The sequence below is a fragment of the Megascapheus bottae genome, chromosome 18, assembly GCF_031878675.1.
Source record: "Megascapheus bottae isolate mThoBot1 chromosome 18, mThoBot2.hap1, whole genome shotgun sequence".
Taxonomy (NCBI): Eukaryota; Metazoa; Chordata; class Mammalia; order Rodentia; family Geomyidae; genus Megascapheus; species Megascapheus bottae.
In genome coordinates, this window is record NC_143526.1 from 19,127,668 (window position 1) to 19,145,175 (window position 17,508).

At 39.8% G+C, this 17,508-nt stretch overlaps 2 protein-coding genes and 1 pseudogene across 4 annotated transcripts in view; 2 read left to right on the plus strand and 1 right to left on the minus strand.

Moving 5' to 3' along the window:
- The window catches only part of Macrod2 (mono-ADP ribosylhydrolase 2), a 1,707,616-nt gene extending 1,703,819 nt beyond the window's left edge, over positions 1-3,797 (minus strand). The window contains exon 1 of the mRNA XM_090352924.1: positions 3,452-3,797. Coding sequence (XP_090209050.1) covers positions 3,452-3,497 — 46 coding nt within the window. The 5' untranslated portion in view covers positions 3,498-3,797. The remainder of the gene's footprint in view (positions 1-3,451) is intronic.
- A 4,046-nt stretch (positions 3,798-7,843) lies between these two features.
- Positions 7,844-8,265, plus strand: LOC150050182 (large ribosomal subunit protein eL21 pseudogene; annotated as a pseudogene).
- A 1,863-nt stretch (positions 8,266-10,128) lies between these two features.
- Sel1l2 (SEL1L2 adaptor subunit of SYVN1 ubiquitin ligase) overlaps positions 10,129-17,508 on the plus strand; it is an 83,968-nt gene continuing 76,588 nt past the window's right edge. For all 3 annotated transcript variants that reach the window (XM_090351975.1, XM_090351977.1, XM_090351976.1), the window contains exon 1: positions 10,129-10,250. In XM_090351975.1, coding sequence (XP_090208101.1) covers positions 10,193-10,250 — 58 coding nt within the window. In that variant the 5' untranslated portion in view covers positions 10,129-10,192. The remainder of the gene's footprint in view (positions 10,251-17,508) is intronic.

Here is a 17,508-nt window from a genome sequence, read left to right on the forward strand (position 1 = left end):
CCAAAGAGATGTGCACGCACGTGTGTGTGTGTGTGTGTGTGTGTGTGTGCACGTGCGTGTGAATGCTTCACAAAATGGTGAATGAATCATTTTTCTTTGAACCAAGCATATAAGCCAAGAGTTCTACTTACTAGATGATATACTAAGCTAAAATATGTTTCTAGAATGCCTTGACATTTCAATGAAGTGGGTAAGCCTTCCTGTAGATTTAAATGACAGCTGTAAAAATACTATGCTATCAACCCTCCAGTGGGATAAAAGGAAAAAGGTCAGGCATCCTATCAGCATCTCTGCTGTACTAGAAATTCTTAGCTCCTTTTCAATGGAATGATATATGTTATTTTATACTTAAGACAATCCAAAAGGACATGCTGACAAAACATATTAAAACAAAGACATATTTAAAACATCTTAACTTTTCCCTCTAAACTTCCTGCAAAGATAGCCTAGCTTAGAAAAATGAAAATTATTTTCTTAGCTGTCTTCTTTGTACATTTGCCTGTTTATGCAAAAAAATAAAATTCACTTCTATTTCCTACTAGAAAGAAATGAAGAACAAAAATCAAGACATTAAAACACTCTGAAATGCCTGCCTATCACACAGTACAATTGTGCAGATGTTCAATGAAATAAAGTAAAATGAATTCTAGGATATGGAAACAAGAGGTTTGTCTTTGTGATTGTTGTTCTTAATGTACTATGTTATTTCTTTTCTTTTTCTCCCTTATTATTAATCTCATGTGGTTACTGAATCTGACTTTGTTATCTGGTATATTGTATATATATATTTATTTGTTTTATTTGACATAGGGAAGGGAAGGGGGAGAAACAAGATGACTAGGAAGGTGTGGAAAATTAGAACAAAAACATGAAAAGGGGTATCAATGTGAGAGAATTAATGCACCCACTACCTGATGAATGCAACTGTAACCCCTCTACACATTACCCAGACAATAAAAACACAAAACCATTTAAAGGTTTAAAAAAACACATTGTTAAAAGAACACTGTTTTTCTAATATAACAGAAAAACAGTTCTTAAGTACTATAATTCCATCAATGACTCGTTATTAAAAACAATGTCTTCCACTATTTTGTCTTCATTATCTTCAATGATACAAAGCTAACATTTCAAAGTCATCAATAAAAACGGGTACAATTCTTTCAATATTAAGGTAAAGCCTTATCAAAAATGAATCAGAATGGAAGCAACTGCTACTGTAAAAATGAAGCAAAAATCTACTTCACAGATCAGATGCTACTGAACTTTAATTTTCCCCTAAGTGCTAAGGGTCAAACCCAAGGCTTCCTAATAATGTTAGGCAAGTACACTCTACCACCCTCTACAAAGCTAAGACTAACTTTGTTCTCAACAGCATTTTTCAACATCAAACGTTTTAGTCCTCTATATATTCATAATTAAAGTATTAATCTTCTTTGTTGCTGTTTTTGTTTTATTTTTGTTTCATTTGTTTATATATGTTGGGAAGGAGAAGCACAGAAATGGAGGGACAAAAGGTGAACAAATACAGCAGTGCTGCCTAGATGTGGGTAGGAATGGAAGGGGAAAAAAACTGGCAGTGTGAAAGAAGAGGTGACATTGCCCAAAAAGACAATGACTTACTTAACTTATATAAGTAACCCCTGTAAGTAATGGCAATAAAAAAACAAATTTTTTAGAACTTAAAAAGAACACATACATATATAATGTATACGCTAATATATAATAACATGACACATAAGCTTTCAATGTGTTAAAGGCTACTTCAGTTGTGTAGTGCAAGTAGATTCCTGGTAGTTAAAACTTCACCCCTTTTCTGGTGCACTGTTGGAAGTAGAGCCATCTATATAAAAGGTTCTTTTAGATTTCCTTTCTTAACTCCACTACCTTCCATAATGTTCCAAAAGGTCAGAACTTGTAATTAAAAAAAAAACAAACAAAACAAAAACAATCTACAGGTTTAAAAAAGTTACTAGTATGGTTCAAAAAGAAATGTACTCATCCCTTGACTTATGAAACTGATTACCTCTCTGTTCATCACCTCTACTATAATGATTTTTATTTTTTAAAAAAGTTATTAGCAGCTGGGCATGTTGGTGCACACCTGTCATCCTAGGAGACTGAATCATGAGAACCCCAAGTTTGAAGCCAGCCTGTAGTACATAGTGAGAAAATGATGAAAAGAAAAGCTCTAAAGGTATTCACAAGGAGATGAACTTTTAACCTATTCACCTCTAGAAAGAAAATGGGTATTTAGAAGAAATTTTAACTAACCTTCCTCCACTTCCCCTGCATAGGCAGATTAAGTATACTTTTTCTACATTTCTGTTACAGAGAAGGGGGTGTGTTCGGGGGGGGGGAGAAAGCATGAAAGGAAAAAGATGTGGAAAAAAAAAAAAAGAGAGGGGCCAAGAAAAGAATTCCAGATTCAAGTTGCACATCAGAGTATCCCTGGTGTCACTGGTAGCAGGGAGAGAGGGAGCAAGGAAACAGAGGAGGGGAGGGAGGGGGGGCGCTGAATCTCACACACTCCTGAAGGAATCAGTACCATAGTAGGTCTAACTGCTTTGTCTACACCCGGCTTACTCCGAGCAACTTCAGACTATGGATGGGGACCCGCAGGAGAAAACAAACAAACAAACAAAAAAACTCCTTCAGACGCCTTAGAAGAAGGCTCTCATCAGCTGGGATGGATAAGAGCTGCCCACTTCAAAAGTGTCACGGGCAGCTCAGACAGGCGGCGGCAGGGCTGGGGCGGAGGGAGGACTAAGGAGTAAGCATCCAAAAAAAATAGGAATCTTCTACCAGTTTTGCGGGAATAGAGGGAGCACAGAGACGGGAAGGAAAGAAGGAATGCGGGGTGTAAGAGAGAGAAGGAGGGGTGGGGGGGACGACGGCGACGGCGACGGCGGCAGCAGCAGCAGCCTGAGTGCCATTTGTTTCTCCGGGACACCCAGCCCCGGGGGATGTCCAAGTCCCAGCTGGGGTCCGGAGGAACTAAGTCACTCACATGCACGCATGCACGCACGCACACACACACTCCCCGCGGCCGGGAGTGGGCTGGCTGCACACGCGCTCCCGCTCCCACGCCGTCTCCGCCGCCGCCGCCGGGCGCCGGGCACAGGCAGCCCCCCAACTGGGAAGAAGGTGACCGGGTGGGCGCGGTGGGTGGCGGAGAAGGGTGTGCGCCCACACGTGCGTGCGCGGGCCGCAGGTGCCCCGGGTGTGTGGGGGGGGTGTATGGAAGAAGGGGGGAGTGCGGCGCGTGCACGCCGGCGTGTGTGTGTGCACGCGTGTGCAACGGGAGGGAAGGAGGGACGCGAGGCGGGAGGAGGGGGCGCCGCGGCGCGCACACAGCCGGAACCCCCGCCTCCTCCCCTCCCCAGCCCACCCACCCACACCCCCCCCACACACACCCCCCTTCCCCCGGAACTCGACGGGGCCGGTTTACCTTTCTCCTCTCTCCACACCTTTTTCTTCTTGTTGCTGGGGTACATGTTGCCGTGGGGGTGGCTGGCTTTAAGCTGCAAGTTCCCCAGGCTCACGGGCAAACAGGGTGTGAGTGTGGGGTGGGGTGAGGGGGGATGTGAGGGGAGGGTGGTATATGAGGAGGGGGACGAGGCACTCAAAAAGTGAGACAGAGGTGCCCGGTCCTCGCCGCCGTCGCCGCTCGCTCCTCCGGTCGGTCGCCGCCCTCCTAACCCTCCGCCCGTGCTACACTCGGCTCCGCTTCGCGCCGCTCCGACTCTCCACACCCGCCACCAAGCCCCGCGGCCGGACGCCCGCCGCCACAACAGCACCTCGGGAGCCTGTCAACTAGGTCACGCCTCGCGCGAACCTAACACCCGCGCAGGCCCCGCCTCCCCGCCGCTGAAGCAGCGCCGCCTCCCATTGGCTATGCCAACCGCCGCTCTCCGCGGTCCAGCCAAGGCGCGTCCCGATTTCGAGCCTACGGCGCAGGCGCAGGCGCAAGCTCCGGGGTTGGACGCCGTGGACGTTAGGGCGGCGGGGTGGGGGGTGGAGGGGAGAGCTGGAAAAGGGGCGGAGCCAGAGCAGGAGAGGCGGAGAAAGAAAAGCCTCGTCTCAGCGAGGGGGGCGTGGCGGGAACGCCTCTGGGAGCGTAGGAGGCGGAGTCGGCAGGCCCACCCCCTGCCTTGGAAAACCCAGAGGGCGTGGCCTGTGGGGCCAGGAGAGCCTGGTGGAGCTGACGACCACGGGGAAAGAGACTGCGGGGTCCAAAGGAATTGTTCACGCGCGCTCTGCCTCGGATGACCCGAAGCCTTCCACTTGGTGGGCCGACGAATCTAAAAGAAGTGCCATCACCTGTTCAACTTTGTTGTAAAACTAACACCTTCTGTCCAAGCAAGCCAGGGGCCTCACCAGCAGCGACCAGTCCTGCCAACAACACCTAGCTCCTGAGCTTTGGGGGTTCCAGGACATGTTTGTTGTTTAAGCCACCTGGTTTATGGTACTTGGATAGGACAGTCTTGACAAATACAAAGTAATACATTAAAAAAAAAACTTTATGACTAGTTTTAGGATTGCGGTTTTTAAGTTAAAATAAATTGGTACCCTAAAAAATGCAAAGAAAAAAAGAATAATTTCGTTACAATTTGGAATTTGGAAAGGACAAAGGTACCCAATAGTTTTCAGAACTGAAAACCAAAATGTACTGGAAACAAGTCTTACATCGAAGCAGCAAGTTACAATGAGTGTTCCTCAGAACCTGATTTTTTTTGTTTTTTGTCTTGTTTTTTTGTTTGTTTGTTTGTTTTTTTGATTCTTCCAACTATGACTTCAGGCCAGGGCTCTTGTCCAGAGAGCTAGCTTAACTCAGTAATACTTGTCTCTCAGGATTCAGAAAAGTCAATTCCAGGAAAGTACACTACAAGAATAGAGTGTACTAAAATTTAGAAGAAATTGGTAACTTCTTCCCAAATGTATTGCATCTCTCCAAATACCAGAAAATTGTACCAGCAGATTTGGTAGAAGTAACTTCACATTTATTTGATATTTTGGGGCTTGTTATTCAGAATGCATTTTTTAATTTAAAAAAAGAGAGAAAGATAACATTCAGAACTCTAAAGAATGGACTCTTCTGGGTATTGGGAATGATTCATAATATTATAAGGTACTATTTTATTTCAACATTCTCCCCCACTTTTTCTGTAAATCATATGAAATGCATAAACATTTGTCTTAAAATAGAGAAAACTTCAAGTAGTAACATTTGAAATAGTTGCTATTTGCACTCACTACTGACAATGAAAATAGGTGGACATTTATTCAAGAGATGTTACCTCAGTTGATGCAATAAAAATTCACAATGGAGTAAGTCAGTAGATAATGATAAGAGTTTCAGAGAATGGTTCAGGAGAAGAATCTTAGGCAAGTGCTATGGTTTGAATATGAATTGTATCTCACAAAAGCTTCACAGGAAAAAAGATTGGCTGTCCTGGATGGTATTATTGATAAGTGAAGAGATCTTTAAAAGATGAGGCACTGAAAGAGGAAGGTACTGAAGTGTTGAGAGTGTAGCCCACAAAAGACATATTATAGGACCCCTGTTTCTCAATCTCTCTGTTCTCTAGCTGGAAATCAGAGGCTCAAACCAAGGAGAGAGAATGAGACATCACACAAGGTCTTGGACATGAACCTACAGATTCACAAACCAAATAAACTTCTCTGTGCATCGTAACTATCCTTATCTAAATATTTCTTTATAGTTGTATAAAGCTAAGACAAAAATACAAGAGCATATTTGTGAGAATGATACTGAGTTCTGATTTCTAAGTTCTAAATATGCTGTCTGCATGTTAGCCTAGGGCCAGTTCTTCTACCTGAGAAAGTATTGATAATCATTATCACTATTTCTTAGAAAGTACTGGTCATCACTTCTGTCAACTCAAATAACAAGGCTCAGTAGCTGGGTACCAATGATTCATACTGTGATTCACACTAAGAGGGCTGAGATTTGAGGAGGACAGCTGGAAGCAAGCCTAGACAGAAAAGTCTGTGAGACTCTTACCTCCAATTAACCACCACATAGCTGGAAGTAGAGTTGTGGCTCAAGTAGAGTACTAGCAAGCAAAGAATCTCAGTGTCAGCACTCAGGCCATGAATTCAAGCCACAGGACTAACATAAAAGGAAAAATAAAGAGTCTCGGTGGAAGCTGTTGGTCATAGAGGTTGAATATGGGAAAAGAGAAAGTAATAGGATTAGTTTGAGCAGAACAATATATGCACATCTGAAACCATGACACATTCCCTTGGACAAATCTATGTTTTGCTCGTCATCACCAAAAAAGAGCACAATACCCAGCACAGAATAAACTCTCAATGAATAGTTATTGAATGAATAAAAATAGTTCAATATTAAGTATACGACCTTAGAGAGATATTAGCAAAACTGAGGAACACGTGACCAGAAGAGAATGTGAAGACACAAAGGGAAACAAAGAAAGAAAGAAACTTAGAAAGAAAGAAAGAAATGCTTCAAAGAATGTTATAATTCATTTTGGTATAATGTAGGCATCAATAAAGGAATGAGAGAATGGCAGAAGAATAAAAATTTGAGTTGAAAATGGTGGGAAAAGTAATCATAACCACTTGCCTGTTAACTAATATTATAAAAGTATTTGTGATATGAAATGTCAGTTACCTCACAGAGAATAAGCAAGATTCAAACACAAAGGAATTCTATGCTGCTGTCAGAAAAAAAAACGACATCGCCCCATTTGTTAGGAAATGGAAAGTCTTAGAAAAAATCATATTAAGTGAAGTAAGCCAGACTCAAAGGAACTTAGGCTCAATGGTTCCCCTCATTTGTCATAATCAGTAGAAACCTTGGGATCTACTAGTAAAGATCTGCAATAGAGCAAAACCTTGATACATAAGGCCATATAATATGAAGTTAATTGAAAGGACCTCCAGGATATTGAAAAAAAGCCATGTAATGAATGATTGTTGTCCTTAATGTACTATGTTACCTCTCATCTCTTTTGCTGTCCCTTGGTTATCTCATATTGTTACAGTATCTCACTTTGTTATCTGATATATTGGATTTATTTGTATTTGGTTATTTGAAATTGGATAGGGAAGGGGGGAAAACCAAGACGGGGGAGGGGAGGGGAGGGTAATGGGGACCAAGACATGTGAAAGGATATCAATATATGTGAATTAATGCACCTTCTATCTGGCAAATATCATGTAACCCTTTTATTAATTACAATAAAATATATATATTTTAAAAAAAGAAAAAGTCTTATTAAGTGAAGTAAGCCAGACTCAAAGGAACATAGGCCTAATAGTCTCCCTCATTTGTCATAATCAGTAGAAACCTTGGGATCTGCTAGCAGAGATTTACAATAGAACCAAATCTAGAGACATTAGGCCAAATAGTATGACACTAAATGTAAAAACTCCAGGATAAGGAAACAAAAACCATATAATGAATGACTGTTGTCCTTAATGTACTATGTTATCTCTCATCTCTTTTGCTGTCCCTTGGTTATCTCATATTGTTACAGTATTTCTCTTTGTTATCTGATATATTGGATATATGCGTATTTGGTTATTTGAAATTGGATAGGGAAGGGGGGAAAACAAGATGAGGGGTGGGGGTGGGAGGGAGGGAAATGGGGACCAAGACATGAGAAAGTGTATTAATGTATGTGAAGTAATGCACCTTCTATCTGGCGAATATAATGTAACCCTTCTATTAATTACAATAAAAGATATATGAAAAAAATAAAAAATAAAAGTTCCTTGCAAAAACAAAAACAAAAACAAACAAAAAAAAAATCGACCTTTTGGCCGGAACTGCTATCTTTAATTTGCCAAAATGACGAACACAAAGGGAAAGAGGAGAGATACCCGGGACATGGACATGTTCTCTAGGCCCTTCAGGAAGCATGGAGTTGTTCCTTTGGCCACATACATGAGAATCTACGAGAAGGGTGATATTGTAGACATCAAGGGAATGGGTACAGTTCAAAAAGGAATGAACCATAAATGTTATGGCAAAACTGGAAGGGTCTACAATGTTACCCAGCTTGCTGTTGGCATTGTTGTGAACAAACAAGGGCAAGATACTTGCCAAGAGGATTAATGTGCCTATTAAACATATTAAGCACTCTAAGAGCCGAGATAGCTTCCTGAAACGGGTGAAGGAAAATGACCAGAAAAAGAAGGAAGCCAAAGAGAAAAGAACCTGGGTTCAACTGAAGCACCAGCCCGCTCCACCCAGAGAAGCACACTTTGTGAGAACCAACTGGAAGGAACCTGAGCTTTTGGAACCTATCCCCTATAAAAAAAAATAATAATAAAGACCTCTGAACTATTTAAAAAAAAAAACAAAAAAACAAAAAAAACAAAAATGATAGAGGCTGGGAGTTTGGCCTAGTGGTAGAGTGCTTGCCTAGCATGCACGAAGAAGACCCAGCTTCAATTCCTCAGTACCACATACATAGAAAAAGTCAGAAATGGCACTGTGGCTCAAGGGATAGAGCTCTAGCCTTGAGAAAGCCCAAGGACAGTGCGTAGGCCCTGATTTCAAGCTCTAGAACTGGCAAAAAAAAAACCAATACATTATACTCTAGTAAGTTAGTAAAAATAGAAATAAGCTGTTGAATGAGTTGGAATCTGGTCACTGGTGGTTCACACCTGTAGTCCCAACTACTCAGGAGGCTAAGTTCTGAGGGAAATGGTTCAAAGCCAGCCCAGATAGAAAAGTCTGTGAGACTCTTATCTCCAGTTAACCACTCTGAAAAATAGCCATAAAAGCATAGATTATTTCCAGAAGGAACTAGACCTTATTTTCAGATCTGCTTGAATCCTTTTGGATTTCTGGCCTCCAGAACTGTAAGAGAATAAATTCCTGTCATTTAAACCCACAAAATTTGCAGCACTTTGTCACTATAGCAATGAGAGACTAATAGTGCATAACATGTCAACCTATGACAATAAAATGTCATGGTAATTACCAAGATGCACTATAAAAGCTAAATATATATTTAGGCATAATTTCTCAATCACCTCATTCCTTAGGTACCCTTAATATTTCCAGGTGTTTCCTTAAATATTCACTTTGACCTCTGTCTGCCTTTATCCTAGTACAACTTCAATAGTTCCTACTTTAAGCAGAAGCTAAGACTTTCATCTAGATTTGGAACAAAGCAGACTTGGTCTGTGTATACTTTTTTTTCTTCCTTCTTTTCCCCGTGTGTGTGTGTGTGTGTGTGTGTGTGTGTGTGTGTGTGTGTGTGTTGTGTGTATGTGTATGTAGGGATCAATATTTTCTGCCATAACCTAAAGGTGTCACATTGAGGGATAACATCAAGTTACATTCAAATACTGAATTGCCTTGTCACATAAGTATATCTGGCACCTTGCTATGATTTAGGTATAGTGTGTGTCTCCTCTTAACCTTCGTGTGCTGAATTTACTCCACTGTGCAGTATGAGGAAGATGAACAGTTAATCTGACTCTGATGCTTAGAGGAAAGGCATTTAGGATATAATTGGGATTAGCTTGTGTCATAAGGGTAGAAATCCCATGATTGAATCTTGTAAGAGGGAAAAAAACCAAAACAAGACACACACACACACACACACACACACACACACACACACACACACACACAGGCATTCTTTCCTTTGATGGCATGTGATATTTTTCATCACTTCTGGACTCCGCCATCCAGAAAGCCATGACAGACTGACAGAGGCCCTAGGCCTTGTACCTCAAACATTGTTAGCTGAAATAAACATCTTTTTAAAAATAAATTTTTCCAGCCTCAGGTATCTCATTATAGTAACAAAAAAATGGATAGCACGTTTCTAGAGGTAACATAAAAATTAGAATTTCCATAAACACTGAAGACAGTTGAGCAGTATCATATATAAACTGTACATCGGGCTCCTTCCTTTTGTATCAGAGAATAACTCCTACTTATTTCAAACTTAACCATTATTTCTAGCCAGAAGAACGGAAAACTACATATAGTTTCTTCCCAGAACCTGTGTTTTCAATCAGCTGCCTTCATTCCATCTTGAAAGGAACTTCCTTGGAAGCCCATTGGCCTCAAGTGTAAGGAAATGGTTACTTAGCAACTGATTCTGTGAGAAGAGAAAGCTTATAGGCCAGCCACCTAGTTCTGCCTGTGTTACGGTGAAGAGGAGCTGCTTAGAAGATGAAGCCCTTGACCTTGCTAATACAGATATTGATACTTATTGGGGTCACAATTAAAAGTAAGTTTTCTATTATTAGGGATAGAAAAGGGTCTTCCTGAGGGTAAAGCTCTTTCCTCTGTAATAATACTAGAAGCTAAAACTAATTAGAGTCAGACGTAAGGTCATTATATTCTCAACTGTCACCATTTTTTGTACAAATACTTCAGAAGATGAGAGAGAACAAATATACAAGAAAGACATTATAGTAATATCTGTTTGGAATAGGCTGTTAAATCTTCCAGGACTTTAATGGAAAAGCCTAAAAGTGGAAGAGTGAAAAAGTACTATGAACATATTCTCTATTTCCTAAGTAGTTGCTATCCAAACAAGGAAATTATTTTCCAGTCTTATTTCCCTATTCATTTCTTGAGTTAATTTTACCCAATCTTCATGTAATTTATTCCCTGTAGATTTAATTTAAGGAATATTTATTTAAATTTCCCAGAAAAGTAAGGATGATTTACTATGTGAACATAAATTAACATAATACATCATTCAGTAGAATGGAAGACAAGAAAAAGTACCTGACAAAATCAACTTTGTTTGTGATCTTAAAAAATAAAAAACAAGGCCGGGAGTTTGGCCTAGTGGTTAAAGTGCTTGCCTAGCATGCATGAAGACCCGGGTTCGATTCCTCGGTACCACATACACAGAAAAAAGTCGGAAGTGGTGCTGAGGCTCAAGTGGTAGAGCTCTAGCCTTGAGAAAGTCCAAGGACAGTGCTCAGGCCCTGAGCTCAAGCCCAGGACTGGCAAAAAATAAAATAAAATAAAAAAAATAAAAAACAAAAAACACCAGACAAACTGAAATTTCCTGAATCTAATTTTTTAAAACCCTCGCATCCTCAAAAATGGCATAACTAATATATTTATTTATGAAAGACTACATGTTTTTCCTCAGAGATTGGAAATAAGAATGTTCACTCTTGCCATTGTACCAGAAGTTCTAGCTATGGAAAATTAGAATGAATCTGGATTCCTACCTCATGCCATATATACACAAATTTATTCTAATTGGATCAAATATCTAAATATAAGCTGAAGTTTTAAAAGTATAAATGTAATCCAGGAATTAGTGGCCCCTGCCTATAATCATAGGTTAAGATCTTTGGATTAAGATTCAAAGCCAGAACAAGTAGGAAACCCATGAAACTTATCTCCAATTAGCCATCAAAAAGCCAGATAAGGGACTGTGGCTGAAGTGGTAGAGCTCTAGTCTTGAGCACAAACACTCAGGAACAGTACTGCTTGTTTTTGTATTTTGTTTTTGTCTGCACCTGGACTAGAAAAAAAAAGTATAAAAGTAGAAATAAACCTTCTCAGTCTTGGATTAGAAAATGATTTTTAGATGGTTAAAGCATAAATAAAAAGACAACAGAAAATTTAAAACTTTTCTTTAAAGGACACTTACCTAAAATAGAAAGAAAACAACGGCAACTTTTGTATCCAGTGACGATTTAGAGTTTAGAATACATAAAGGAGATTTACAAATAACCAACAATTAGCAACCCAGTTTTTAAAAGGACAGGGGATTCTTCTCCAAAGAAGATATACAAATGCTCAAGCCCATGAAAAGTGTTCAACATTATTAGTCATTAAAACCAAAACTACAGGCCGGGAATTTGGCCTAGTGGTAGAGTGCTTGCCTGGCATGCCCAAAGACCCGGGTTCGATTCCTGGATACCACATACATAGAAAAAAGCCAGAAGTGGTGCTGAGGCTCAAGTGGTAAAGCTCTAGCCTTGAGAAAGTCCAAGGACAGGGCTCAGGCCCTGAGCCGGAGCCCAGGACTGGCAAAAAAAAAAAAAAAAAAAAAAAAAACACTACAAGGACATCACACCTGGGAGAATGACTGGAACAAGAAATGGAGCCTTTTGTCTCATGGCACTCTTCAAATAAAGAAAATAGTAATGGTCTCCAGAAGTTCTACTGGAACCACCTGTAAAACTCTGGCCAGTGTTCTCTTAGCTCAAATCTACAGAGTCCAGTAACAGGGCCTCCGCCTATGCCACCTGAGTTTCTGTCAAGAAGCAAAGGATACATTATGTAAGACTAAGTAAGTTTTAATTATGCAATGCACTACATGGTGAAAGAAATAATGCTAGCTCTATATAAATTTAAGAGAATCTTCAAAACAAAGTAAAATCCAAAAAAAAGCCCAGTGGCCTATACCTATAATCCTAGCACTTTGGAAATAGGCAAGTGGATTACTTCAATTTTGAAGCCATTATGGGCCACATAACAAATTCCTGATCTGTCAAGGCAAAACTGTTCAGAGTGAGATGAGTGGAGAGTGGAGAAGAAGGGAGAGGAAAGAGAACAGAGAGAAGAGGAGAGGAGAGGAGAGGAGACAAGAGATGAAAAACAAAGAAAATCAGAAAAGGAATAGACGGTTGAAGTGTATGTATATATATATATATATATACATATCAAAGAGAGAGTCATTGTCTAATAGGCTTGAAGCTGTGGATTAGTTCCTCTGTGAGGTGAAAAAAATGGCAAATACAAGGTTTCATCAAGGGTGGAAAAAAATAAAAAACTTCACCCATTGCTGGTAGAAATATCAAATAGTGCTGTCACAGTGAAAAAAGATAAATAGAGAACATTGTGGTACACACATCTAACCTAAGCACTCAGGATGCTGAAGCAGGAGAATCAAGAGTTCCAGGTCAGACAGTGCTACAAATGAAAAAGTATTTTTAAAACAATATAAAAAAGATGATTCATAGAAAGATATATTTACAATGTGGTATATTAATTCTCTACTAAGAATATGCAAATAAAAATTAAAACATACATATACATTAGTATACATGTACCTTAATGCAAAATTAAAACATTAATGTATATTAATGCTCATAGACACATTTATTATAGATAAAAAGAATAGTTCTATATGCATGATTATTATTCAGCCATATAAAGGAAATAAGTACTGATACATTTACATGCTATTAGAAAAGGCCAGATATTATTTGATTCATGTTAGATAAAATAATCAAAATAAGCAAATCCACAGAAATACAACATGTATCAGCAATTGTCAGGAAGTGGAGGAGGCAGAACTGAGGACTGACTACTTAGTGGGTAAGAGCATACTTCTGAGGCAATGGGGAAGTTTTTAATCCAGAGAGAGATAAAGTTTGCACAACATTGCAAGTGTGCTAACTGTCATAAAATCCTACCTACGAAGGAGACTAAGGCAGAATCACAGCCATGGCAACATAATGAAACCTCATGGCAAAAAATTATAATAATAGTAATAACAATGATGATAGTGATAAATGGGCTGGGACAGGAGTAGCTCAGTGGCAGAGTGCTTTCCTCACATGGGTTAACCATTAGGGCCACAAAAGCTAATAGCAAAATGGATGAAAACTGACTATAGTCAAGCCTGCACAAATTTACGGATATGCTAACTGCCATTAAATTATCTAATGAAAGATATAAGCCAAATGGATTGGCGATATAAAAAAAAATATTCCAAGACACAGATCTTCTTCTGGAGCAGCTTCAAGTCTTAGTGGGGAAAACAAAAGTGAGCAAATACATTGTAAAAAGTGTTCCAGATCTTCAAACAGAAACGTTTACAGGATATGACTGTTGGCCACTAACATGAAAGTGATCTGTTCTCCTCCTGCTGTGCAGAATGACCAGAAGGCTTCATAAATAAAACAGCATAGACTGAATCATCAAACATCAGTGGGTCATCATCAAGCAGGCAAGGGAGGATAATATTTCAGTCCAGATAAAAGTAACAAAGGTGGGCCGCAGGTGTGGCCTAGGGGTAGAGTGCTTGCCTAGCATGCACAAAGCTCTGGGTTTGGTTCCTCAGTACCACATACACAGAAAAATAACAGAAGTGGTGCTGTGGCTCAAGTGATAAAGTGCTAGCCTTGAGAAAACTCAAAGACAGTGCTCAGGCCCTGAGTTCAAGCCCCAGAACTGGGGCTGGGAGGGGGAGTAATAAAGGCACAGAAAGATTTTTTAAAAAACATGTAGTCTAGGAAGTATGTGAGTTTACTATAATACAGGGTAAAAGAAGGAATACAGCACCTGAGGAGGCTAAAGCAGTGACAGAGACTGTGTGATGGGGGCTATGAAATGTGAGCTGTATCCTGTGACAAAATGGGGGTCACTTGAGGGTTTCCTTATAGAATTTTGTCTTGAAAAAGGACCTTGGCAATAGAAAGGTGAACAAATGTTAGCTGGATAACTCTAGCAACTATGTGGTCAGTGGGAAACTGGCTTATCAACTTGTTTGAAATGATCCAAATAACAAACAAAAAGAATCTAGACGTAGAGCAGAGACAGTGGGCACCAGGGGGCTAACAAGACTGGAGAGAGTTGTGGCACGAAGTCTAGGATTAGAGAATGCCAGGATGAGAGCTGTTAATAGTGATAAATGGCAAAGAAAGTGGGAAGGGAAGGGAAGGTGTCAACCACTGAATTTAATGTCTGGGAAATGTTTAAGTTTCCAGGGCAATTTTAGTTCAGAAGCAGGGACCAAAAATCAGTTTCAATTGGTAGGCGTTAAAAGGACAATGATGACAATTACAGAGCTCTTCCTGAACAATGGCTCTTTGCAGTCAGACTTGACTTTTCAGTGGGTCATTTATTGATTCGATGTATAGAGAGACCCAGGAAAGTAGTGAAGGAGAAAGCAATTCACTCTAGTGCTAAAAAGGCCCAAAATTCATACATAACTCTAGCTTCTCATCTTCCTTTCTTCTCCCTGCATCTCTTCCCTTGGTCTCAAGGCAAAAATGGGAATATCTGCCAGGGTACATGTTGTATTTTTGTTTATTGATATGCTTTGTGCTTTGCTTTTTATCTATATGAAAGATTGGAGGGGCCACAACTATGTGATTGTCTCGACTATACATTCATCTAGGGAAAATTCTAAAACAATTACTGAGATTTTTTCCCCCTTTAGGGGACATGGGGGGACCGAAGGGGGAAGGAAATGAGGGAAGGGTGATAGTGTTAAAACAATGACATGAAATGTACTCATTCTCTTACATAAGTAACTGCAGGGCCAGGAGTTTGGCCAAGTGGTAGAGTGCTTGCCTAGCATGCCCGAAGGCCCGGGTTCGATTTCTTGGTACCACACACTTAGAAAAAGCCGGAAGTGGTGCTGAAGCTCAGGTGGTAGAGCTCTAGCCTTGAGAAAAATCCAAGGACAGTGCTCAGGACCTGAGCCGAAGCCCAGGGCTGGCAAAAATAAATAAATAAATAGATAATAACTATAAACCCTCTGTGCATCACCTCAACAATAAAATAAAATTTAAAAAAGAACAATATTAGGGAAATAAAACGAACCATCCATATCATACAGAGCTCATCAAAATGAAGTATATCTAAAAAAATATAGTTTTTTTTCTTTATCCATCTACCAAGGAAGCTGCTGATTTAAAGTAATATATAATATGTGACAGAGGGAAAAATGCATTGTCAGTAGCTCTACAAGATCCATGATTTTCTATATCTTGTCTACTTTTTTTCTAGTAGTACTTTTATATTAGCCTTCACTTTTCTGTTAAAAAACCAAAACAGCAGAAAGTTAATAGCAACCTTCTCTTCTTTTTTTTTCTCTTCCTTCTTTTTCTTTTTTTTTTATTGTAATTAGTAAAAGGGTTACATAATATTTGCCAGATAGAAGGTGCATTAATTCACATACATTGATACCCTTTCACATGTCTTGGTACCCATTTCCCTCCCCCCCCCCACACCCCCCACCCGCAACCTTCTCTTCTTACACCCTCCCATTGAGCAACTCTCTGCCCTAATTAAAAAGACAAATATTCATCAATCTTATGGTAATCAGAGGCTAACAAGCAAGTAGTCTAGTAATCACATTTAAGTCCCTGTCTTGTCCAGAGAGAAGACTAAGTCCTTGGTTACCTGGTATATTGTATATCCATTTATTTGTTTATTTGAAATAGAGAAAGGGAGAGGGGAAAAACAAGATGATTGGGAGGGGTTAGGGAAGGGAAACAGGGACAGAAACATGAGAAGTGGTATCATTGTGCAAGAAGTAGTGCACCTACTACCTGACGAATATAACAGTAACCCCACTTTACATTATCCCAAAAACAAAAAAAGACTAAGTCCTACAGAGTACTCTTGAGCCTCAGCAGTATGTATGAGTAATATCCTACTGCTTCAAAAATGTGTTGAGTATTATTAGTGGAACCATTGTAAATCAGGGACTTTATCTATGGTTTGCAAACATTTTCTTGAATCCACAGGTCTTTCTCTTTGTTCATGTTTCCTTTGCTGCTCAAAAGCTTTTTAGTTTCATTCCATTGCTCTTTTTAGTTTTCACCTTTTTTTGCCAGTCCTAGGGCTTGAACTCAGGGCCCGAGCACTGTCCTTGGGCCATTTCTGGCAGGGGTACCAAGGAATCAAACCCAGGTCTTCATGCATGCTAGGCAAGCACTCCACAACTAAGCCAAACTCCCAGACCCTTTAGTTTTCACTTCTGATGCTGTGTTTTGTGGTTATTTTTTCCTCAGTTGTATCCCATTTTCAGGTCTATATTTAAAACTTCCATGCATCTATGTTTCTTTTACTGTAGTTGTTAGATAAGTCCAGTGTCTTTCTTCTGTGACCAGGTATCCAGTGGTCCCAGTACCATTTCTTTGATGAATTTGTCCTTTCTTTATTACATATTCTTCTCACCTTTGTCATCAAAAATCAATTGTCTATGCCAGGTGAGCTACCTGTAATTCCAGTACTGTAAAGGCAAAGATGAAAGGATTTTTCCCATGCATGGGAAAATTCCACTTATTTGTATCATCTTCAGTTTCCTTCAATGTTTTATGCATACAGATCTGAAAAGTTCCTATATTGAGCAATTATTACTATTGTTTATATCCACCCAGTAAGAGGCACAAGGTAAAGAGAAGACAACCCTAAGCCTGGGGGTGCAGACAGGGAAACATACTTCTGCTAAATCTGTAAACCTCCATGCATCAGGTTTATCTCACCTCTGTTGAGGAACTCATCTCTCTGACTTGGTCTTTATCAGGCTATGAATGTCTCTCAATTCTACTCCAAGTTCTCCATACCAAGGCTCATATTATTTTCATCACATATATACCCTATTACATTTATCTGCCATTGCTAGGTATCTGCCTTTTCCTACTAGATTCTGAGATGTACTCCTGATCAACTGCTTTCTCAAAGAATATTATACCTCAATGGTTAACAATCTAGTGGTAACTCCAATTCTTACCATTCTTTGCACTCATCCATTTGACACTAGTCAACAT